Below are 26,228 nucleotides of genomic sequence, written 5' to 3'. Positions count from 1 at the left end.
ACATGCACTCGAATTCCCTCTCTTTCCCCAAAGAAATCAGAGAAGAAATCAGGCGTGAAATGGCATGTGGGTGGGGCTGAGCGGAGCGAGCACTACACTTGTAATTAAATGAGACTTGTGGAGCCCCCACTTCTCAGAGCCTTTCAGTGTTTCTGCTGGGCTCTGCTCACTCCCCAGAAACACGGGCACGTACTGCTTGTACACAGACTTTACACGCTCTGTGCAAGAGAAAGTGGGCTGCAGGAAAGGGGGGGTGACTCTTGCCTTTCTCCAGGTCAGGAAATCCTCAGACCTAAACTCCATGCTGCAGCCCAGAGCAGAGTTACCTGCTAGAAACGTAACTTCTACTAATTTGTAGGAGAGGGGCAGTCAGTACCTGGAGATGTCCAGGAGGCTCAGCCCTGCTCAAATCCCCTTCCTGGGGCACAAGGGCAGGAGAGAAGAGCCCGTCCCAGCGATGCTGTGCTACTCCCCTACCCGCAGCCCCTTTGGAGATTGTGCCCCGGGTGCAGGAGAAACTTGTGTGAGTTTGTTGTCAGATCTTGTTTTGGGCTGAAGATACACGGAGCCACCGCAGTCCCCAGGCCCAGCCCAAAGGCACCCGTTTAACACTCTGTTGGGGCTTGTCTGAAATGCCTGATTTGAAGCGGTTTGTTACAGCTTGAACAGCAATCTTGTGCACATGGGAACTGTAATTCCCAATCCCTGGCATAAAGTCTGTAGGAATAGAGTCCCTGTTTCCCAGACAGCACAGAAAACTGTTTATTAGGTTGCTACTATTATTAACAACAGTAGTAGAAGTACTAATAATGTAAATACTAATAATTTGTACAGTAGCAGTGCCCAGAGCCTCTGTCGCTCGGGGGGTCCGGCTGTGCCAGCTGCCAGAGCTGTACAGGACCCAGAAGACTTTGCAATCCAATGACACTCAACAAAGTTTAGGTGAAAGGAGCACTTCAGCCCCACTTCTACAGCAGAAAACTGAGCTGCTGGTGGAGTTTAGTGGCAAGACGGGTGTTCGGTGTGGGAAAAACAATGTCCCTTTCCCTCTGTAGGCACAGAGACCTGCCATTGCTTCCAGGCTTCTGCTGCTCCAGCTTTCTGGCCCTGGCTCTCCTCAAAGCCCGCTGTCTCCTCCTTGGTTTGTGTCTCTGTTTCTTTTCTACCGTGGGTGTGCTGGCACCCTGCCTGCTGGGGCTCCCTGCTTCTCAGGCCTCCCCTTAGCTCCTGGCTTTGTTTGTGTCGGTGAAGCACAGGGAAGGTGCTGGTGGTGCTGGTGATGCAAGGGAAGGCTGGGATTGCAATCCTCAGCCCAGTGAGTGAGCCCTCGGGGAGCAGCCTGGGACGATGAGCCGGTGGTGCTGCCTTCCTCCAGGGAGCTGAGAGAAGGGAAAGACACAAAGGAGGGCAAGAGAAGGGAGACAAGCAGGTGGCACTGGGGAGGCCGCAGGTGGGAGCAAGACAGCAGTGTTCAGAAGATGAAAAGAGGAACACAAGGAAAATATGGAGCTGAAAGAGATGCTCGATCTGGGATGAGGGAAAGCTGAAGAAGGAGCCACGTTTTAGGCCTTTGAAACAATAGCTTGTGAGGAGGTCTGTTCCAAGAGGATCAGCTCTTCTCCTTGACTGACACCTGCTAAATGTGTCAGGAGCTCAAAAGAAGATGTTTTCAGTGCATGGACCTCGGGCTGCCTCTGCTGATCTGCTGCCTCGGGTCAGGTGTATTTTACACACTATAAAACAGCAGCATCTTCAGCAGCTCCTGAGACTCTCCCCTCCCCTGCAGTCATCAAAATGCACTCCTCATTCGCAGTCTCCTTCCAACACTGGGAATATCTCAACCCTTAGCAACAGGTGATGACAGGGCATGACATGTTATATCAGTGTTTCAGTCTCTAGAAGATTAAGATTAGATTTCTCCCAGTTTTGCATTAATGTCCTGTGAGATGCACAGGGCTCAGCTTGCAAGCAAAGTGTTGTGTTTCCTACACACGGTTGTACAGTTGAGCTCTGCAAAAACATGACTAATAACTTTGCAATCCAATGACACTCAACAAAGTTTAGGTGAAAGGAGCACTTCAGCCCCACTTCTACAGCAGAAAACTGAGCTGCTGGTGGAGTTTAGTGGCAAGACGGGTGTTCGGTGTGGGAAAAACAATGTCCCTTTCCCTCTGTAGGCACAGAGACCTGCCATTGCTTCCAGGCTTCTGCTGCTCCAGCTTTCTGGCCCTGGCTCTCCTCAAAGCCCGCTGTCTCCTCCTTGGTTTGTGTCTCTGTTTCTTTTCTACCGTGGGTGTGCTGGCACCCTGCCTGCTGGGGCTCCCTGCTTCTCAGGCCTCCCCTTAGCTCCTGGCTTTGTTTGTGTCGGTGAAGCACAGGGAAGGTGCTGGTGGTGCTGGTGATGCAAGGGAAGGCTGGGATTGCAATCCTCAGCCCAGTGAGTGAGCCCTCGGGGAGCAGCCTGGGACGATGAGCCGGTGGTGCTGCCTTCCTCCAGGGAGCTGAGAGAAGGGAAAGACACAAAGGAGGGCAAGAGAAGGGAGACAAGCAGGTGGCACTGGGGAGGCCGCAGGTGGGAGCAAGACAGCAGTGTTCAGAAGATGAAAAGAGGAACACAAGGAAAATATGGAGCTGAAAGAGATGCTCGATCTGGGATGAGGGAAAGCTGAAGAAGGAGCCACGTTTTAGGCCTTTGAAACAATAGCTTGTGAGGAGGTCTGTTCCAAGAGGATCAGCTCTTCTCCTTGACTGACACCTGCTAAATGTGTCAGGAGCTCAAAAGAAGATGTTTTCAGTGCATGGACCTCGGGCTGCCTCTGCTGATCTGCTGCCTCGGGTCAGGTGTATTTTACACACTATAAAACAGCAGCATCTTCAGCAGCTCCTGAGACTCTCCCCTCCCCTGCAGTCATCAAAATGCACTCCTCATTCGCAGTCTCCTTCCAACACTGGGAATATCTCAACCCTTAGCAACAGGTGATGACAGGGCATGACATGTTATATCAGTGTTTCAGTCTCTAGAAGATTAAGATTAGATTTCTCCCAGTTTTGCATTAATGTCCTGTGAGATGCACAGGGCTCAGCTTGCAAGCAAAGTGTTGTGTTTCCTACACACGGTTGTACAGTTGAGCTCTGCAAAAACATGACTAATATATTGGTAACACTTCTATCTTTTTTTTTTTAATATTCAGAAAACCTTTACTTGGGGCCAACTTAATGTAATGCTTTGACAATCCAGATGCCACGTCAAAGACACATAAAATTAACCTCATTTTTCATTAGCACCCCCTCACAAAGAGCAGCGATGGCCTCGTGGGAAACACAGGCGAAGCTGCACTTCTTTCAAAAATGTTGTGTGCAACTGAATTTACTGCAGGCTGGACTCTGGGACTGACGGTCCCGTCTGGTTTAGTTTGGTGAGTAAATGCTTGAGGCTTTTTGGGTATTCCTGCAGTGGACAGGGTGGGATGACACGGTAACAGCCTGGTAACGGCCTTTGGCCACTCAACAGAGCTGAGCAGGGAGTCACCTAATAAAAACCCCAGAATTATGTGTTGGAGACCAGTGCCTTTAGTCTTGATCTGTGTCCAAAAGCAGTGAGAGAATAAAGCAGAGGGGCTCTGATGTTATTTAGCTATTTACTTCTTGTTCTTACTATATCCAAATGTTGTGAAATCCGAGCATCGGCTCGCTTCCAGGTACTGTGCCTCTGTGGAAAGGAGGAGAGTTAGCCCAAAACTGGAGCTCTGGGGAAGGCTGTGCTTCAGAAGGGAGAGAATCTGGAGATTTAGTGTTAATCCGAAGAAGTTGCTGCGGCTGGGCCACATTAGTCCATTTTTGCCAATTAATAGAAAGATGGGGACGTGGGACCCAAACAGGGCAGTTTTGTGTGTGTCCAACCAAGGGGGCTTTCCCAGCGACGTGACAGCCACACGGGCACACGCTGCACCCCCAGCACCACAGACCACGTACGGTAACACTGCAAGCCTTTCAGCCTCCCTAATGAATCCTGTTAACTGGATCATTAACAATGATCAGCTATGCAAACGGCAAAAGAGGTAACCAGTTATTAATAGACGGCTCTTTTAGTGTTTCTAAAAATACGGCGGTGCAGGTAGGTGTTTTCTAGTTCTCTATGCACACATTAAAGAGAAACTGCAGAGCAATAAACGTTAGTATTTAAAAACACCGAACTTAAGGAGGGCACATTCACTATAACTTTCCTCTTTATGGAGGAATAACAAAGGATCCCTAAGCTTCTATGGTTCTGCAGAGACTATAAAACGATTGTGAGTTTAACTGAATCCTTCCTGGTTTTGAAGGTATAAGATTAGTGTATATCAAGGGAATATGCTTTGTTAATACTTGAGGTTCAGTCCAGCTGCATTTTTCCTGCATTTTATGGCGTCTGTTTTTGTCACTTTCAACAGTTAGGTAACACACCAAGATAAGAAACATGCCCAAAATTAAACTCTGTAAAATGAGATATTGAGCTTACAGTTTCCCATTACAGGCTTTGTAGGACTGGAACTCGGGCAGCCAGAGACACGCGGCACTGGTGCAGTAAGTGACATATTTACGTGTTAATTATTCATACATAACAACAGATCTACTGCTAAGTAAATACATTTAATGAAGAGAGCCAGCTTACCATAGCAAAGAGCAGTTTTGGGTACAAAGGCAGCATGTGTAATAGCCTGGGTTTGCCTCCTTCAGATTTCTGACAGAAAGCTTGGAAGTGTGAAAGAGAACGCTCAGCCCTGCAACGTGCTCGTGCTGTCTCTTACCTTCGATGAAGGAGGGCTGGGAATCTGAGCTGTTGTGAAGTATTGAATGTTTGAGTGTTGTTGCACACACCGTAGATTGTTTTCTGCCTGTCCTGTACAGCATGAACCTGAAATCGTTCCTCAGACCAAAAGCCTTACCAGTGGCCAGTAACACCGTAACTTCTCCTTATCCCGGCAATCCCACGCTCCTGACCTCTGGGCCTGGTGTTCTTCCCAAACACTCTTTCAGGGATTTTTGTATAGAAATGTATCTTCATCTTCTTTCAGTTGTAAAGCTCCCAGGACTTTTACTGTCCCTCAGGGAAGGAGAAGGGATAGACTTCTCATGCTCTCAGCCTTACCTGTTTTGACTGTGTTTACTTTTCCACATCCCCACTTCACAAACCAGTGTTTCTCATCTGCAGTTACCAAATAATGTGATCTCGTGGCTCCTTCTGGAAAAGGAAGATTTCCTTCAGTACCATCCAGTATAAATTCCTCTGAGTTGGTTGCATGTGGTTGATTTGTGTGTTCTCATGTATCTTGCAAATTCCTAAATCAATGTGCAATAGTTTCTGGTTTCCATTTTCCGGGGTCTCCCGTTGCCAGCACAGCTTGGCCAAGCAGCAGTTGGGACTCAGAAGGTGTCCCCAGAGGTACGCACACGTGGGCACATTCATCTGCTGCACTTTCATTTTCTCATGTCTTCCCATGTGAAATGTAGTGACTTCCACTTTGCAATTTTATCCTAGCTTAGCACTGAGCACCCAAGAACTTCAAAGCACTTTCTCAAAATAAAGTTGAGTAACCTCTGGACAGCCTCCATGTGGCAGCTGTGGAGGGAACTGGTGCCCGTGGTGGAAACGGGAGGCGGGAGCCCTGCCTTGGTCTCTGCTCCAACCAACAGGCAGAAAAAGAGAGAACAGAAATACCTGGAGTCCTGCCAGAAACACATTCTTCCTTTTAACGCTTGGCATCACCTCCAATATAATTGTGGAATTAAAATGGATTCTATTTTTATGCAGATCTTGTAAAATGTAAAAGCAGCCTGGCTTTCCCTCTTTTCTAAGCCCACTGATAACGATGGTGTCTGCACATGAGTGGCAGCAACACACCTTTCACTCCAAACTCAGATCCCCAGGAGCTGGAGCTGTTTTGTGGGGAGAAAGTGGTTCTACAAAGAGCTGCCAATGTCTTTTCTGAGATCCCTCTTTTGTGCTGGAATAGCCAGAAGGGGCTGGAGAATCCAGTGGCAGTGGGTGTTGGTGTGCGCCAGCTATAACCTCTGGGACAAAACAGAACGGCAGAAAAAGAGCAGGAACACAAAACATGAGTAGGAACTGCCTGCACTCGGGGAAGCAAAGAGTAAAGAATCGCAGAAAAGCACATTGTATAGCTCTTATATTGATCTAAAATGGATTCCTGAATTCTGTAGGCACAATAGGGGTAGAATGGAAAAGGCACAAAGATAAATGAAGGCCACAAATGGTCTTCATTACATTAAAAAAAAGGCTTTCAGAGTGTGTGTGGTACGGCTTATTTCTGTAACAGGAATGACACTGGCTGCAGCGTAACTTCTGCTGTCATTCAGTGTGCTGGGGGAAGTGTTAGGAGTCAGGGCCAAGTGTGTATGAAATGGAGAAAGTCTGGGTCTCTATTAATTAGGGTTGACTGAAAGAGACAGTAGGAATACCCATGATTGATTTCTTTAAACATAATATCAGCTCCAAAAGGCATCAGCAGCTGGCCAGGGCAGCCGCCCGCTCCAAGAAGTCTCTTCCGAACCCTGCCCAGATGAAAGAGAGCGCTGCAGACAGCGCTGGAGGGGAAGAGCCTCCTTTCAAAGAGCCCTGCAAACTCACGGGTATGAAACATCTGATCTCCTGAGTCCATGGGTAGCTCACGCTCGTCTGGCGGCTTCTCCAGAAATGGTCAGATCATACAGTAACAAAAACGGATATAAAAGCTTTTGAGCTACTTCTAAGGGATCTGTGCATGTGAACTAATAAAGGCAAGTCTGTGGTCAGCAGGGTTAAATCCACCAGACAACAGGCTGCAGCTCCAGAAGAAAACTTTCTGGGGATCTACAGTTTGAAAAAGCTGAAACTGCCCACGTAGAATAATCACAAAAGCAATGATCAAAAAGTATTCTTCTGCCTCAAAAAGTTTCACACAACTGTTAACGAGTTCTTGGAACCTTTGGGTGCAAGAGATGAGATGTCTTTGGGGACTTGTTCCGAGCAGTGTCATGTTTACCATCTTCTGTGTCCGCAGGTGACAGACCTGGCCTGTCAGAAGTTGGTCCCCCCTGCATTCCCAGAACCCTTGCCCAGACGATCTCCCCATCAGCTTCTCGCTCAGTCACAGCCTGCAAAGCTGTTTACAGAGCATCTCGTTTGTTAGTCTTGATTTCCAGAACAAGGAGAGCAAAAAATGAGTGATCAAACATGTGGAAATGATGTGAGAAGGCAAATAAAATAGTTGGTGGAAAAGCAATTTCTGGAGGCTGGAGGCTGTAATCGGAACAAACCTGTCCCCGCTGATCTCACATCTGCACGTCCCGTGTGCCAGGGCTAAGCAGATGGACCACATCGCTCCGTGTGATGTTAGTCAGGCAAAAACCTGGTCTGAACAATATTTTGAAGGTGTGACATGCTACGGTGGAGCTACCAGAGCTGTTGGGTAGCTCCAGAGGCACAAGGGCTGCCTGGGCCAGAGGCATTTGGCCAAACAGAGTTTACCACAGCTGCCAGATTTCTCTTGTAAATTCACCCAGAGCAGAGCCGATAAGAACATAAATGTGCCTCTTGGACTCATTTCTTCCTTTAGTTGTTAAGGAGAGCCAGTAAGATCTGTCAGATCTATACACGGGGAGCCACTGGGAGAATTTGGTTTTTAGCTGAGTGTAGGGAAGGAATTCTCTGTTGCTGTCTAGTAAAGGTTTCAGCCAACACGAATAATACATGGATTAGAGCTCCTTAGCATAGTTACTCTTTATGGAACCAATATGCTCATGGAAATGCAAAACCCACTCCTAGGAACACTTTAAATTACCAAAGCATGAGTATCTTCTCACTGCTTTCGAACAGTAACCAAGGAACATTAAATTACACAGTAATTACTGTGCAGTGGATGGATAACGGCCTGGGTAGTTCTGTGCCACTGGAAGAAAAATGTGTGGCTATTTCTGTGCTTGCCGTGCTGCAAATTCCTTGTGGCTGCCTAACACTAATTACCCAGTAATCTGTATGCACCTGGAAAAAGTCATTGCTGATATTTGTCAATTAAACCAGGTCATAGAATTGCATAACGCTTTCCAAATATTTGTGTCCCTCTTGTTTTAGCCATTCCCTTATTTTATTTCATAGGTACTGGGCTAAACAACGCAGTGGAGAGAATAGGTTTCTTTAATTCTCCTTAGTTAGTTCTTTTTTTCTACAGCTTACTGCAAAAATTTAACTTTCTGTTAAGTGCTGGATTTTACAATCTAATAAATTGATATAATGCCATGTAAACAAGCTGTGTAAATATATGTGCAGATCCAGGCCTGTTACAGGGATTTTTTTTTAACAAAAGAAAAAATTCCACAGAAGTGGTATTCTCAGGAAATAATTATAATTTGCATGGTGTTACGCATTAGCATGCTAAATGATATTGCTAGCTCTGAATTTACTGCCGGCAGGCTGCATATTTTAAGTACTGTGCTTTGCACAAAACAAAAACCCCGAAATATTTAGTGACCTTTGTTGCTACAAAGATCCAGTTGTTAGGCCAGAAAAATCTGCCGACATTATATCAATCCGATTCAAAATCCATTAAATGCCTGGTCTGTCTTTTTATCTAGTCCTTGGAAAAAAAGGAATTGTGAAGTTGATAAATGCCATTCATGGCCTTACCCAGCCCAACGGGGCTGAATGGTGAGAAGAGACACAGGTTTAATTAGAACGAGGGGTTAGGAGGGAGAGTCCAGTTGTAGCAGAAACAGTAGTTATATACATTTCTATCTGTTAGGCCTGTCACTGTAGCTACCGTTTCACATCTGATGCTTTTTTAACTTGGCTAGTGACAGATGATGGCGGGTGCAACCCAGTCCGTACTCCCCTCCACGGCACAAAGCCAACGCTGGCTTCCGTAAGACAAACTAAAAATGACTCTGTAACACCCCAAATGCTGAAAGACTAACTTTCTACACGGCTTACAAAATAAGAAATGTTAGCAAAAAGGGACATGGATATTGATTACCATTATAAATTATTAGTTAATTGCAAATCTAGGTTATTCATTTCTCTGCCATTCCCCAGGAGTTCAGGTCACTCCCTGAAGGGTTTCAGGGAAGTTTACCACACTGAGCACACACAGACCATGAAGATGCCCTCCCAGCAGCTGCACCACAGAACGGGGGATAAACACTTCTTAGCAGCAGATTTTCTTGTCAAGGCATCGCTCTGCCGTTCGGTGCAGCCATCTTTCCCCCAGGGACTTTTCAGACAAATTACTGAGAACTCACCTAATGTTACGACAGAGTCAAACCTGATTCTTCCCTTCCCACATCACTTCAAGTGTCCCAGCTAAAGCCTGCAACGAGCCACAGCCCGTCTCTGCACCCCGGGAGTGAAAACTTGAGCACTCGTCTTCAGAGCCACACAGCTGCCTGCCTGTCAGAAATACACCCTCTTTATTCCCTCCTTATAGTGATTTGCCAGTCCTAACATACTCTTAGAACATGTTTCTATTCACTGTAGATCAAGAATCTCATATTCATTCCTTTGCTTCTCTATAATTAGAATGAGAATGGGCCAGGATCCATATAGCCCCAGTGCTACCCAGGTAGTGACATCGTCCCTGACCAGCCGTAAGGACAACGCTCGGGAGGATGTAAACGATGCACGTGCTTTGCAAGACTTAGGTTTTTAAGCAAAGATACTGCAAACTCAGACAGAATTGTTCGAAGTATGAGGTTAAGCAGAGTTCTCATCAACCCACAGGACAAGACAAAAAGGACTTGAAGATCTGGAGAGGGAGGTGCAACGTTATCACCTGGGAAAGCAGAAACGTGGGGAACTGCAGGATGGTGTGCACCGAGACGTGGGGGCACAAGGATTTCACACCCGTCCGAACCCCGGCTGCCGACGTGACCCAGAGGAGTTGCACACACACACTCCACCTGCAGCCTTTTCCAATGCGGGCCAGAGCCCTCTCAGAAATGCATAGGAAGTTCATTTTACAGATCATTATTTTGGCTACAGATACATTAATTGCTACAGGACCAGTTTAAATCCTCCTTATTCCGAGGGTTAAATTCCTCCAGAGGTAGGAAAACTCCACAGAAGCGCTCAGCTGGTTGGAGGATGCACTCTGTAGAAGCTGTGAACCAGGGTTAAAAAGATGGAAATCAAAGGGGAAAAAAAGTCTTCTTAAAATGTCTAGGCTTATCTGTTCATGCTGTATTTGATGTTATGACCCTTTCTAATGGCAACTTATATAAAATTTAATTTAAAAAACCAGCAACAGTTATGTAATTAATCCTGGCTTTCTGAAGTAGAAAAAAAAAAGTCACAATTAGCCTACTTTCAATCAAAATCTTTCCTTCCAAGCAGTATTAAGTCACTGTGAGGACCAGAAGCATATACATATGGAACTGCTTTTAGTCACCTGGATGTCTTTGCTATCATAGTGCCCAAGTCTGAAGCCTTTTTTTCTTTTTTTCCTTAAGGTGAAGATTATTATTAGGGCTGCCTAGGCTTTAGTCTTTACCTTCCAACTGACAAAAAATAATAAACAGTTATAGGAGAGTGCTCTGAATATGTTTGGGGTTTTTAATGGCTAGGAAGAAAAAATAGTTTGGAAACCAATATCCTGGAGGCACTTTCTCCATCCATAGTGTATTTGATAAATTGACTTTTCTTCCAGGGCAGGCATTCAGCTTCTTCGTTAGTATAATGATCCTTAGTTTTCTCTTCCCAAACTTAGATAATTTAAATGAAAAATAAGCTTTATAAAATGTAGTAATTAATCGTGTCAATGAATTTTAAGTTGTGATTTCATATCACTTACAGTAATGCTATACCTCTCTACTGTAGATCAAAACATATTTATTCAGCATTCTTAGGATCTTTTTTCTTTGCTTGACAAGAACAATCCAGTGTGTTGTCGAGTCCCAAGGTGGCTTGAAAGTTGTTCTAATATGTAATCCCCTTTTATATTCTGTGGTATGTATGAACTCAAAGACAAAATACCTGCATTATCTTAAATAAACTAGGTAAAATGTATTTCAAAAAGTTTCTTGAGTCAAAAAGTAGCAAATCATTGTATGTATTTTCCATATTTGTATAGGTTTCATTATATTCTCATTCTAAGTTACTCTTAAGTCTCTTTCATATTTAAAAAAATGAACTACACACCTATCATGCAAAATGTAAAGAAGTATGTTCAACTAGTTCAAATTAGATATACAGTAAAAATACACTTCCAAAGAAATATCATTTCCATTTTTGTTCATGTTTTTAACAGAATTTCAGACTAATACATCAAATGTGGAACTGTACAAGTATGTGAAGAAACATTAGGATTGCAGTAGTAAAAAAATGTACAGCATTCAAAACCAACAAGCTCTAAACAACCAAACAATACCACAGGATTGAAACAGTCATGGGGACAACATAGGTCATCGGAGCCAGTGAGTGAATCCTAATGCACCTACATAAAGACCCTACATAGAATATTGTCTCTTATTTATATGCAAAATCCCTGATTTGATTAAACCAGACAATTTTTCTAATTGTCTCTTATAGGTTTTAGATAAGATTAACATGAGAGTATTCCCCTTCATAAATGTCAGTTATTTGAAAAGGCAATATTGAGAATTGATTTGAAAGGTATTTCCATCCGTGTGGGTTCAGGTAGTTAAAATACAGAATCACAAATAATAGCACTGCAATTTTAAAGAACCATTTGAATTGTTATCTGCTACATTTGCCGTAACACTTAAGAATTCAGGATTCAGTTTTTTAAAACTGTTTACAGGTCAATACACAGGGGTTTTAATTACGGGCTGTATCCATTTAACAGTGGACCAACATTGCCTTTTAAATTAAGAAAAGATCCAGCTTAGGCATGTAAAAAAAATAAAATCTCCAAGGTAATTGACAACGAACAAAACATTACATACAGCAGAATCTGTGTCTGAATATCTTTGAAAGGCGGATATGTTCTCTTCTACAGTCCACTAGCCAGCACATTTTCCTTATTAGACATTTATATTATGAGGAAAAATATCTTGGACAAACCTGTAACAGTTATGAATTCAACCCAAATTATCTTTTTTAATGTTTCATCATTGTGCATAAACTCAATGAGCCACACTAGCCTATTGGTGTTAGTGACCAGAACGCAATCCCTCCCACAGGTCTCAGCTAGTTACGGGGTTTTTAGGACTATCTTGCTTTTCACATAACTCACCTGTGGGGCTTTTTAAGCTGAAGTGTAAAAAAGGTTAATAAATGACCTAATTATGTCAGCATTTCTATCCCACATTCCTCATGCTCTGAGATCTCTCACTGATCTCGACAAGAATTTGGCCTGAACAAGAATGGCAAATTTTCAGCTGAGAAAGCTGAATAAATGTAGCACTTCTAAACCCAAAACCTTGTTACCAAAGAGTGTGGCCTACTAAAGCATCTTCAGTGCAGGGGAAAGGGCAAAGAACACAAATCTTGGCACCTATCTTGCCGTTTATTTGGAATAATCTTTTAGCAATTTTGATCCAATGGGAATGAGGGATTAGTTTTAGAGAGCTAGCCACATACAACCTAACCTTTGACTGAAATAAACTGATTGTAACAGGTTTGAAAAGGAACAACCATATGCATCTTATGTACCACTCAAAATCTATAAAACTACTGGGCAAACAGCATAGTGTATACTCGTTCTTATACATATTTAAACTTTGCTGAGGTATTTCTTTAATTACAGAAAAGTGTCTTCAAAAACAATAGGAAAAAAACTCAAAACATGAGTTATATTCTGCACAGATTTTTGGGGGAGAAGGAGTTGTTTGAAAAGTCCAGGATCATTAAAGGAATAACCACTTCTATTAGTATCAATAATATCATAGTCTTCCTTGGCTTTTTATTCCTTCAAAGCATTACCAAAAATGTAAGGCTGTGATTTTACAAAACATAATTTTGCCTTAACTTTGTCCACCAGTGTTGTAAAATAACCTGAAATACTTCTGTCTTTTTCCTAGGGAAAATATCACCCGGTGCCCACCTCTGTCACGGCCCGGTTGTGGCCACCCAGCTGCCAGATACCCCGCTCGCCTCCTCCATGGAATGGGACCAGCCACCTCTTGCACAAAAGCAAGATTCTTTCCATAAATGCTGGCTGAAGTCAAGTTTCTCCCACGCAGCAAAATTAAGTATAGTTTTTCTGTTTGAATTTTAACAATATCTGGTAACTTCTACCTGCAACTAACAGTTATTTATTTCTCTCTAAGGAAGATACCTAGCCTGTTGTACAAGCTGGATTGCTCACCCACATTCACTTCAGGAACAGGAGGAATGTATACATCATATTTAGAGTTTATCCTAGGCAGATACTGTGGTTGAAGTGCAGTTTTCTAATCCTTTTAAATACAATCAGCCTATCTTGATTGTGACACTAATGTTAATGTAACTGCAGCCATTACCAAGTAGTTTCCATAAGTGGTTTTATTACTGGTTAGATTTTACAAATTCTGGTATTCGAACAGACTTCGACCTTAAAATTCTAAAACAACAAAGCAACCAATGAAAGGCTTAGGACTATTCAAAGTAACAAACTCTTAACATTTTTGCCCTGGTCATAAATATACAGAGAGAAAAAGAGAGAAGTGGACATGGAATCCAAAGTATGTAGATAAAACAGTATATAAGGCACATGGCAGTCTTTGAAAATACAGAAGCTTTAGCCAACTTAAATTAATTGCTGTTTCCCTTGCTCAGTCCACAAAACTGTACAGTTACACAAATGTTGTGTTGCAATAGATCTTCCAAGTTATTCTTCAGTCCATACTCCATCATACCAGAACACTACATTTCCTTCTGTTTTTTAGGAGAGATCCTAATTGTGGTTAGTCAGTTGCTCAAAGCCTCTATTAAAATACACTTGGAATTTCAACTAAGAATAATTTCTTTTTTAAAGAAATTATTAAGAAAGAGTCATCAGAAAAGATTCGTAAGAGTTGTCTGTGAAGGACTTCGAGATTCATGAACCTCAAGACTTCCGGGCACTGACGTCAAGACAGATGTCACAGTAGGCATAGTAGGATTAGTCAAGTCCGTTAAAGTAGTGGGAGTGCTGGATGGACTCATGGAGGCATTGGATATTTCTGAGGCAGGACCTGATGGGGTCCCTGCTTGGAGTGTTGAGTCTGAAGTCTTATCCACCCCTGTGTTTTCTTGACGTAAGAGGTTCCGTCTGAATTTGGCTCGAGCATTTTGAAACCAAACCTGAAATAATTTAATATAACAGGGTAGCATTTAAAGAGCTGCAGTGTTTAAAAAAAGCAAAAGCATACTCACAAATTCATCAACACTTGAATTGTGGAAGATGTTTTTACTGGTAACACGTTAGAAAAGTAGCCCCAGTCATGAGAAGTGTCCTCTGCACACCTGCAGAGCATTCCTCCTTCCCTCTCCTGCAATCCTGTATGAACAGCCTGCCTGGGACAGGAGGGGATCTCTCTCTGCAGGCTGTGCATGAAGGTGCTTCGGTATTTGGCAGCCCACACGAATCCTCGACTGCCCTCAATCCCAGAAGTATTTGTCTGGATGAGGCAGACATCAAGCATCTGACGAACATAAAACAATGAGTTTCGGCACCCTCGTACCCCAGGTCCATGTCCCACCGTAAGCAGCAGGTGACACAGTCACAGCCCCCTGCCTCTCCGTGGGCCCCGTGGGCTCTCCCAGGAACCTGCCCGTGTCCCGGTGTGGGCAGGGCGCTCACTTTGCTACACGGAATCTCCCTCTTCCTTACTCTTCCTTCTCAAATGCTGCAGCTCCCTTATCCTACGCCAGTCTCCTCTTTCTACTGTTCTCAGTACTGGAATGATGTCAGGAAAAGAGGCTTGAATGGTATTAAAGACCCACATTGCATTAAAAGCTGTCATTTCGGTAGAAATTGTATCCGCATACAGAATTTTTTCCGAGATTGCTACTTCTTGCATTGATTGATTATTATCTATGAGAGGACAAAAACTACGACTTCATCTTTCTCAGTTAAATTTCACTGTTTAGGTCCATGTTAATAATGCTCTCCACTGTCTGCAGGATTTGTTTAAATATAAAATATTTTTCTGACCTATTTGAAAATAGATAAATTAAAACGTATTTGTGAAACTTGCATGAAACCTGGGTACAGCATATGACTTTGACTAAATTTGAAAATGCTGTCAAATATCCGTGTTCAACCTGATATCTGTCGATAGCAGCTAATTTTACTACTACAAACTAGCAGAAATTTCACTGTGCTTATTTATCAGGCGGCCTTCTGTCATTGCTACAGTCTTTACAAGGGACTCAGTGCTGATCCTGCTGTCCTCATGCTGGCCTGCTGTAAGGAATAGCCTTTCCATTCCAGGTGCCATGAGCCTCAACATCCCTCTATCTGTCAGAGAAAGGGACCGAGCGAGTGAAAGGCTCTGCGGAGCCAAACAGTTATCTCCATCGGATTTCTCCTCTGTGAAACTGGGTGTGTGGAGCTCACGAGGCCACACCAACCTGTACAGAGATTCTGACCTCTGCCTCTGAAACAGCATGGCCCCTGCCAGAGGACCCATGTTCTCTTTGCACTCCCAGCCGCAGTTAGGGCTGATGAACAGGTCTCAGCTGCTTTTCCTCTGACTGGTTTTCTTCTCATCTATGGATGCTTCAGCCTCAAATTCCCCCTTACTCCTTCTCTGGAAAGCTTTCTCCCTCAGCCAAAGGTCCTTAAGGTGCACATCCTCTCTCTCACACTGTCTCCAGGGAATGCCACGATGAAATAATCCTCAGGCACAAATTCTAGCAGTGGCCATAGGAGCTGCGTTCATGGGCATAAATCACATCCCTACAGGTCCTTGTTTCTGAAGGCTCAGTATTTTGAAACAGTTTATGTTGGCATTCCCTTTGTTAAAACACTTAGTTTAAAGGCTATTTATCACTTTTATTTACCACAAGAAAACAAAAAGCTTCTCCTAAACTAGCAGTGTTGAAAATGCACACAGGATTTTATACCATAGTCCGTTACAGGGGCAAACCTGTTAAAGGACAGGGATGTGCTCGAAACCAGACAAAACTGAATGTGGTATTTTTGCCTGACACACTCTCCTACGACTGTCTGTCGGAGCCACAGGAGAGGGGAGGAGCAGAGCGTGTGCCTGTGGGGCTGCGCGAGGCGAGGAGCCCCGGGTGCGGGGAACACAAGGGGAGCAGATCGGTTTGTTCTGGTCACTCAAGCCGCAAAGTCTCAAGCAGCAACTAGTTAGGAATGGTAAACAGCAGCAGTTTGAACATTTATGGGATTTTTTACCTTTTGTTAAGAGACAATTTATATTTGTCCCACAAAGTAATTTGGTTTTTATTTTTTTTTATTTACCTTCTAGCAATTGTAAAAAGGATAATACAGATGACGGTGAAGGGACGTTTAGAGATTGCCACTGTTGGTATGTATGTGTACTGTGGCTGTGTAATAATGGAAACAAAATAGACAAAACTACTAGTCCAGTTGCATGTACACATACTTCAGCGTAATTTCACACTTATGTTCATTAAAATATACATATTTATACATGCTGTAGCCGCAAATATGAGTAACATTTCCACTCCTATTACCAAATCCGTTTTCTTGCTTAAGGTGTGTAAAACTGTAGGAGGCACCATAACTATTGTGTTCGTTTACATTGTTCCTAAAAGTCCAACTGCTCCTTAACCTCAGTAGGGCGAGAGACTCTACGGTATTCCTTCTGCTTGTGATTCAAAACACGGAGTGAAACGAAAAGTGAGCAAGATTATTGGTGTTTATGTATTCCCCTTTATCTGCCATTAAATACGAAAACCTGTGCTCAGATGCCCTTACCAATGACCACTCATGCTGCTTTCAGGAGCCGCATATGTAAGATGGTTCATTCTCTCTTTAATAGTGGTAATTCATGTTAAACATAGAAAATATTCCATAATCTCCTATGTATTATTCAAAAATAGAGATAATATGACTACTTTCACTTTCTTCCTCACTGAGATATTGTCCTGGTTACCCAGCTAATGGTTATAAAGCTCTTTAAAACTGTTCAATACAAATATTCATGTTATTACTGAAAAGGCGTCTAAATATGTGTTAACTGAAATTCTGAAAATACCTTGTGTTATGACAGAAAAGGATAATAGAAAATAACTATCACAGTAATGATAATTCTGCTATGCACTTAAGATACAGAAGTATTAAGCCAAGACTTCATGCTGAAGAGTAGTGAAATAATGAAAACTGGTGGGTTTGGAGCTGTAGGAGTGTAGGAGCCCTTCCCTACTGCCCCGTGCTGTTACTTATCGCTGTGCGAAGCAGCGTGTAAGAGCTGGGGAGCCAGGGCTGCCCGGGCGCGAGGCGGCAGCGCTGTGTGCTCCTTTGGCCATTCAGGCCCTGCACCTGCAGTGGTTCTGTCAGTAAAGTAAAGAAATAACAACCCAAACATACATAACTGAGAGAATTGTTCCAGAAGGACTTGTCTCACATCAATTACACAATTAGGAGTCTGGTCTTCAGTACTGAGGAATAAACAAAATCATTGGGAAGTATTTAGTGCTTTTCTGTCCAACTGTATCATTGTAAGGCTGAGCTATTTCAAATCAAAGGGGAAAATATGGACCAAAACTCTCACTGAACAATAAAAGCAGCTGCGAGACCCACTGCTGATGCTCCCACACTCTGGGTAGTGGAGTTGAATGCCTGTAGCTGGACAACTCAGCCGTCAGGTGGAACAGTATTTACTGTGGTTAAAATATTACACTATCTCTTCAGTGACAGGAAGAAAATAACGTCTCCATATACTTGGGAAGTACTGGAAATAAATGCACCAAGTATTGTAAAGGATTCACCGCAGTGAATGAGATCATCTAATCACCTCAGGTAACTTTATTTTCTTGTTTGTAACGCCTCCATTGTTGTGACTGTTCTATAGCAGTTATATGAATAGCTTGTGCTAGAAACCAATTTTTAAACACAATTTTGCTCATGCACACAGTTACCTGGAGACATTGACGTTTACTGTATTTGACTAGTAAATTTAACTAGTAAATGGAGAAACAAAAATATAGAGGATGTCACACCACAATGCAAACTACGCTCACTCGTGGCGCACACGTTCCGATTACTCTGTTGTATCAGGTAAACACAAGCTAAAGAGGAACTACAGGGTATTTTACAAACAGAGGCTCGGTCAAGAGTCTGCAAATCCTCACCAAGGGGTAGCGCAGGGGACCCACATGTGGTTGTGAAAATATCCATGCTTGTTGGCTACTGGAGACTGAACTAGCCAAGTTCAAATGCATGCAGTAACCTTAGTAGAGTTTTCATAGCAACTTTACTGGGGAGTGATTCCAGAAAGAATAAGCAGTGTACAAGACACACAATGAAAAATATGTTTTATGTTCCTGGACTGTTTTTGCCATGGAAAATCATATTCCAGACTCCTGGGGAGAGAAGAGCTACATACCTAGAGCTAGCAAACCGTGTCGTCTTAGGGCTGTCTCCTTCCACCTTCCCTTTCCAAACTCACAAAAAAAAAATCAGTTCCCAAAAGAGGAATATTTATGTCAGTTAGTTAGCTCACAATTAGCTGGTCACTTTAATTATGAATGATAGCTTGCAATAATGGGCTTGTGTTCCCCTGCTGCAGTACAAGAAGTATATTAATTGAATCGCAAATAGAAAGCTAAATTGGAATGAAAATAAATAAAAACAGGGGTTAAAAATATAAATAGGTTTACTGTGATTCTGATGTGGCTGCTTACAGAAAATAGCCTGCATTACAAAGCTACTCAAGGAAATGTAATTTAGAAAGCAGTATGTTACATTTCGGAGCCATTCCACTTCTGGACATGTGTAGCTGATGACTAATTGTATATAAAGCAAAGACAGAAGTCAGGTCTTCCAAATCTGATAGCACGGATCATTGGGAATATGGTCAAATTCTCTGCTCATCTGCAAACAAAGCCCCCTCACTCCATGTTTTGTGGGACTGTCTATATGGTAAGGGCACTATCGCTGTTTCCTAAATCACTGGGAACTCTATGTATGTTTAGGAAGTTCGCTGGTTTCAGAGCAAGAGAATCTCATTCTCCTGATCTGCTGCCTGGTGTTTTCTATTAAAATATATTCTATTGACGATAAACAAAGAGCCACAATCCTGCCTCAGCTGAACTGAGATCTGAACATACAGAAAATACAAGAGCTTACAAACACGCCTAATATCCACATGGGGATTGCAGAAGATCTCTTATTACTGGCAAGTGTGCACGTACATCTGGGAGTCCACGCACCTTCGGTGTGTAAGACAGTAATACTAATGATGCTTGTTTAGATCAATAGTGTCAGTGGATTACTTCATGTTCAATAAATGACACAGACAGAATGCCAACCTTTCTGGCTCAGAAGAATTAACAAGTAACACTATCTCAGTAACCAAGAGTTTTCCCCAGCAGAGCAACCCCAAAACTCATAGAGGTGAACTTCAGTGTTTGAAAAATTGCCTCTCACAGGTTAGAGATAAACCAATTGGGGATAAAGGTTCTAAAATTAAAAAAAAAAAAAAAACAAACCACAAGTTTGATTCTTCATAGCCTAAATTAATTTTCAAACAAAAAGTCCAAGAGTATGGAGCAGAGAGTGCTTTTAACAGAGAGGAAAACTCAAGGGATACTAGACAAAGTATCACTCCGAGCCATTTTCTTGAATTGCCTCCAACAGCATCATCCTCTGGGTGCAATCCTCACCACTGACTATTCCCTTCCACCACTCTTCAGCTAAAGGAGCTCAGACATAAGGGAGTATTTAACTATGAAAGTAAAAGAAGTGAAATACCAATTACAAAAATGATGAAAAAAGTTTAGTGCAATTGTAAGGGACTGCTGTGAAAAAAAAAGAGGAATCACTAAACACCTTAAAACTGCAAGATGTGATATGTTTAATATGGAAACAGAAGCGATGAAGAAACCGAAAGAGGAACTGAAGTGTAATGGAGACATGAAGCCCAATTTGGGAGACAAGGAAATACATTCTGAAAAGGAAAGAAAGAAGAAACAGACAATAACCTGGGAAAAAAGATGGAAGGAAAGACCCATTAGATGAAAATAAAAGAGAGAGATGGAAGCCAAGGTTGGTGTGGAGTCAGGAGACAGAACAGAAAGATGATCAAGAGAAAGACACTTCCTAGACACCGATCTCCTTTCTTAATACAGTGTGAAATGTCTCCGATAATGCAGGTGTGAGTGCACTGTAATGGACAGAATAGATATTACTGAAGTGTAAACTCAGAGGGTAAAATTAAGGAGAAGCGTCAAAATAAGGACAGACAAATGCAGTAAATTATTTTGTCCATGTGCATGGGTGAAGGAGAGCTGCTATGAGAGACATCACATCAAGTGTTAGGATGTGCAGTAGTTATACTGGAGGGATTTGTTCCACCACCACAAATCAGCCTCATAAAAACAAAAAAATCCAGCTATGGAGGACACGGCCAAGAGAAGTAATTACATATGGTTTTTCATTAGTAGTTTTTACTAGGAAGCCTACAAAACCTTTATTCCCTCTTCTGTTAGGTATTAACACTGCAAGGTCCAAAGTCTCTCTGGTGAATTCAGTTTTTCTCAATATTTTTTCTACCTCCCTCCACTTGCCTATGAATTTGCAAGAGCTGCCCACAACGCGTTCCCAGGAGTCTGTCCCTGAACCCCGCCTCTCTATGAACCTCACAAACCATTTCTCTACAATTTAGACCCATGTAAAACTTTCAGCAATAGATCCTGGAACACCAGGGCTCCTAGAAGCCCAAATTTATCTCCAGGTACAGTTATTTGGGTAAGTGCCCACTAAAATGGATTTCTTGAATCAGAACTGTGAATTAAAATGGAGCTGAATCAACTAATATTCTCACCTTTGCTTCCCATAATAGTTCAAACGGAGTGTATATCCTTGAAGCAAGAAAAATCCAGCTTTCAGAGAAAAAGTACTTTTAAAAGGCAGTTTCCTTTCATTCTAAGTTACTAAACTATGAATAAAAAAATAATCTTTGAAAAATTAAATTTATGTTCACTTCATTTATGGAAGAAAAGATATGCTCCTTATTCTGATAAAATAAATGCAGACCACTGATTAACTTCCTAGAAATGTGAACATTCATAGTAATTTCTAAATTAAGAGCTCTCTATTTACACTGAACACACTAACTAAAATAATCCACTTTTTCTTACAGCAGGTTGGAAGCTAAAGCATGCGGCAGAATTAACTAACTACAGGAAAACAAGCAGGGCCCCAAACCTTCACAACTATCAGTAAAAATTAGAACCCAAGTGATCTGCTCTTGGGAAACTGAAAAGAAATAACTTTTCTCATACTTTTTAGGACTTAACTGAAGTCTCACAGAAGGTATGAAACATTAAGAAGAGAAGATCAGCAAAATGCATGGCATTTCAAATATAAAATTGATCTTTCATTTACTTTTCGAGACAAAAGTCTGCTCTTCTTACCTGAAGAACCCTTTTGGTCAGGCCGGTTTTCTGAGCTAGCTGTTTCAAGTCCTTGGCATCAGGATTGTGGTTAATAGCAAAGTATGACTTCATTGTCCGCAACTGGTGGTGTTTGAATGATGTCCTCATGCGCTTTGTTTTTTGATTGCTGGGGTATTGCTGGTCTCTATCCAGGTGGTCGCCGTCATTTTCATTGCAACTTAAAGCTTAAGGCAGCAAGAGGAAAAGGCGTGTAAATCTATTGCTCTGTGACCAACATTGTTTGCAGTTCATCTGAGTGCAGCAATTAAAATAACATACCATGGCACGTATTGTACGAGTACAAATCCTACTTGCCTTCCCCTCCATTTCTGCATCTTCTATTTTTCCCTCACAATAACCAGCCTGCAAGGACCCTCACCTGCCTCTTTATGGCTTTTAAAATGTCAGGCCTGTTTCCTTTTTTCTTCCCTCCATCTCCACAGCCTCTTCCCCACTCTCTGCTTGTAGGACAGTAGCTGTCCTTAACTCTGTAAAGTGTTTTAATGTACTTTGTATCACTATAAATTGCATTGTAACGTACAAAGAAAGCTGTACAATACAGCTCACTTAAATCTCGATGGAACAGACCAGTTAAAATTATAATTATTTCCTCCATCAAACTAAACCCTGCAGAGTACAAGAGAGACCATTAAATGAAACACCATAAAAGAAATAAAGTTTGTGGGTACCAGACAGCAAATTATGACTATAATTTGAGTAGCTAAAGAAATAAAGCTGTTAATGCGATGTATCACTGGCATGCCAAATGCAAAAAATATTTTTAATTATTTGTATGTTTATATTTCCTTTTCTATAAAAGTATTTGCAAATACTAGTTTGAATGATCAATTGTTATATCCTTTTGTAATCACTGAATGACACTGATTGATACATTTGCATAAATCAAAAGTAGAGCCTGTAAAGGAGGACTATGAGCAAGGTTGCAATAACTATCAAGTAGTACTAAATGTTGAACGCCAAGCAAAATAATCTCATAGACCAAAAGTAGGTTTTCATTTATTTGTGCATACAGTAAACCATAGAACAACTCTTAAAATAACATTAAGGACTGAGCTTAAATCCACCAGAAAAATCCAGGATATAACTGAAAATCAGCTCTGACAAACTGTCATTAATTTACTTTTTTTGTTCCAAAATCTACAATTTCCTTTTAGTTTCCCATAAGTTTTATGTTAAAAGCAATGAAAAATCACTACTATCTCTGTTCTATGTTGCATGCAAAAAATGAGAAAAAACTGTATTTTAAATTGGGAATTATTGGTGAATTTCTTAAACACATAAACAGATTTATTTCAACTGTCCATTATTGCTGGTTCATTGCAATTGAGTACATCTCATAGACACATATATCTTTATAGTCTTTCTTTAAATTCATGCCATCCATCACAGGCTTTCAGCCCCATTGAAAACACACCAATTCGAAAGGCATGCATTAAAAGCAGTTTAAAGGAATATACATAGAATGCACGTACTCGTAAGTGAAAACGCATACAGGTTCTGTGAAGAGCAGTTTTGCAGCATCTCCAGTAGCTGCTTTGCAAACTTTAGCTTTTCAAAAACTTCCAAAAAGATATGGCACAATATAGAGCAAGGTCTGCAAAAATTCAGCTTTAAGGCCAAAAGCATGTTTGTTTAATAGATACGTAGGAAGTGTCCGAAGCCTCAAACTTTTCTGTGTGTTTCTGTGTTCCTATAATTTAAAAAACAGCTCAGCAAAGTTGTACAGTATATGTAAATGTGTATTTATGTGTGCGTGTGTGCGTGCATGTGCCTACATTTGTATAAATCCTTTCCAGACTTAAGTATCTTGTGCCAAATTCTAGCAACAAGCAGTATTTCTGCTTGTTTTCTTGTGGTGTGGAAAGACTGGAAGCACCTGAATTTAAAAGGTTTAAGACGCTTAGAAGGAGGTAGTAAAATGTAGTATTAACGGAGCTGGATGGAAGGTAGTAACATCTTTTTTCTGGTTTAAGAACTGAGATCTATTTGCCAAAGTGGGGTCACCCCATGTGCTCCAGTCCCCTTCACGGCTGCACTTCCTGACATGAGGAATACTGGGGCGGGTAACTGGAGCTATAGTGCTCACAGCAAATTCTGCTATGGAAATGTAAAACCAAGCACTGCTTGGTTTTAAAATTTACTCACAGAATTTCAGCTACTAGTAATGGAAAAGATCTCTGTGCATAATCTTAAATGCTTTCAAACCCTTCCAGAAACAAGAAGACAGAGACTTTAGAAGGAAATGCATCAAACTTTCTGTCTGAAGGACTGAGGTCTGTTCATGTTAGTACGCAACAAAACAAACCCTGGGGGTGCAAGTAGTTGGATTTTGACCTGGTCCATAGACAATGAGACACCTTCAGGAGCCATAGAAATAAAAATTACTCTAAGTCCTCCCAGAATGGAATGAGGATATCAGCTTTTCAGCAAGCCCTGATAGGACAATGAACAATTTACTCTTTGAATTTCTCCCAATTTTACCTCCTCATCTACTAAATAAATATATTCTTAAAATAACAGTAAATATGTACCATTTAAGACTGGCAAACTATTGTCCTTTTTCATTAAGAAAGTTACAGAACAGATTTTGAAAGTGTACAAGGGTGTCTGCTGGTCATTGCCTTGTGCAAGTGGTTTGGGTACCCCCAGGCATTGCCCGATACGACATAAATATCCCCAGTTAGTGCCAATTGCCCTCTCCCATTTGGTTGTGGTGCTTGGCACCATCTTCAAAAGTCTATTATATTAGGTCTAATTTTATACGCTACTCTCACAGAATCTGAAATGTCTTTGGGCGTTGCAGGCACAGAGATACAGGACGGGCCAAGGGTGGAAGCATGGGTGGGTTTTAAGAGCTGAGGAGTTTCTGCAAAAGGCATCATGGCATAAGACTAATTCTGAACATGCTCCTCACACAACCCTCTGTTTTTCAGGCACTTCTTCCCTGTTCTTTCGTGGTGTCCCTGTGTATCTCCCAAAGGAATTGTTGAACTCTCCGTACGTAAGATTTCCGTTCACTCACAGTAGCTAGGGCTCCTGCTGGGAGTGCAGAAACACGATTGGTAAAATTCCAGTCAAAAAGAGGAATCTTAAATTAACTAATGTTTCATTCCTATTTTGTGATAAAACAAATTCTGAAGTGGTGCCAAGCCTCTTTTTTTGACCCTAGAACATTTCTAAGGCCCTTGTGCCTTTTCCCCAGTCCCTACATCCGGGCCATTGCCCTCCCGTCCTTCGGCTGGTCCCACCAGTGACCAGCTCTTACAGCCTCCTCCATTAGCACCACCACAAATGGCCAGTTGGCCACAAGATGGTGATGTCCACAGAGAGCATCACTAGAAAGTAAGATTAAAACATAATATTTTTATATTGGTGAGCAAAATATCCTCTGCAGAAGAATGCACAATACCGTCTCCAAAAACAGCAACGCGCGTGTAAAGCAGGATGTGCTGTTATCTGTTATCTTTGTAACAAACACTGTTTGAAGAAGAAAACTTGGGAGCACTGTTTCACACTCAGATCGCCGGATCCCCCCACGTGTCAGGATTTGGGGCAAAACATGTGCTTAGTAGTTAGTAAGTCAGTAAGTCACTAACTATATGGCACATGAAGAAGACGGAAAAGAGGAATTTCCTTTGGGGGAACTTTTGTTTTTAGTAGCTTGTGTTTGACATGTTAAATTGCCCAAAAAGAAAGCAAACTAATCCTGATTCTGAAAGAATAATGAAACAAGAGACACATTTGGTGCATGCATTAGCTCTCCATGTTCAGTGGCTCAGGAATATACACCCTTTTCCTTCTGTAATAAGAGAGTCAAGGGGGTGTTTTAACCTTCTGCTGCCTGGAGAGGGAACTTGTGATTAACTAGACTAGCCAGGGGTGCAGCCTTAGGTGGTGTTTGGCAGGAGTGTGTAAAGGACTTCATGGTACCCACATCCTTGAAGGGGACAAAAGTGATGCAGAGCCCTCTGAATGGTACTTGGGACAGAACAGATAGCGAGTTTTTCTCCCCTCTGGAAGGAGGAGACACTTGGAGAAGGCAGATGCCTGAACTCCTTGCCACAGCTGGGACTGAAAGGGGTGAAGCTGTGGCACATGGGGCAGGCAAGGTACCCCTCGCTGCCTCTGAGGCGCCTGGCAGCTGAGAGAAGGGGGCCTCTGCCCAGCCTTGGGATAACAGCCACAGAAAGCACCGCCTCGACCTGGAAATTTCAAGAGGTGTTTGTAGGAAGATAAAGCCTGTGTTAGGAGCGGCTGTGCTCCGGGCTGAGCATCACAAGGCCACGAGAGAGGGGAGCGGGGATTAGAGACCCGCTTTCCTCCGGCCTCCCTCAGCCGCCTGGGACAAAAGGGCTGCGTGTCCCGCTGCCTCCCGGGGCTGCCGGAGGGACGGGCTCCCCCCGCGGCCGCGGTGCCTCCGGGGCGGGAGAGCGGCCGGGCCGGGGCTGCGGCGGGCGGGAGAACAAAGGGTCCGGAGCGGGGGCCGCGCCGGGCACCGGGCGGTGCGGGGGGAGCCGGCCGCGGAGGGTTTTTCCCCTCAATTAAGCCAATTGAATGGCGCTGAATAGCCGGTGCGAGTGCGCGGTAATTCCCTGAGCGCCGCGATTAACCCGGGCAGCCCCGGCCGAGCCGGGCTCCTCGCCGCCCGCCGGGCCGGGGGAAG

The 26,228-nt window shown here is 42.7% G+C and overlaps 1 protein-coding gene across 4 annotated transcripts in view; it reads right to left on the bottom strand.

Annotated features, from left to right (window-relative positions):
- Positions 1-11,245: 11,245 nt before the first annotated feature.
- Positions 11,246-26,228, bottom strand: part of LHX2 (LIM homeobox 2) — a 35,329-nt gene continuing 20,346 nt past the window's right edge. For all 4 annotated transcript variants that reach the window (XM_014942710.1, XM_014942708.1, XM_014942709.1 and 1 more), the window contains exons 4-5: positions 21,524-21,729; positions 11,246-14,254 (exon numbers count right to left, since the gene is read on the bottom strand). In XM_014942710.1, coding sequence (XP_014798196.1) covers positions 13,967-14,254; positions 21,524-21,729 — 494 coding nt within the window. In that variant the 3' untranslated portion in view covers positions 11,246-13,966. The remainder of the gene's footprint in view (positions 14,255-21,523; positions 21,730-26,228) is intronic.

The sequence above is a fragment of the Calidris pugnax genome, unplaced genomic scaffold, assembly GCF_001431845.1.
Source record: "Calidris pugnax isolate Ruff unplaced genomic scaffold, ASM143184v1 scaffold102, whole genome shotgun sequence".
Taxonomy (NCBI): Eukaryota; Metazoa; Chordata; class Aves; order Charadriiformes; family Scolopacidae; genus Calidris; species Calidris pugnax.
The sequence above is the reverse complement of the archived record's forward strand: the minus strand, read 5'-3'. Positions and strand labels throughout refer to the sequence as shown.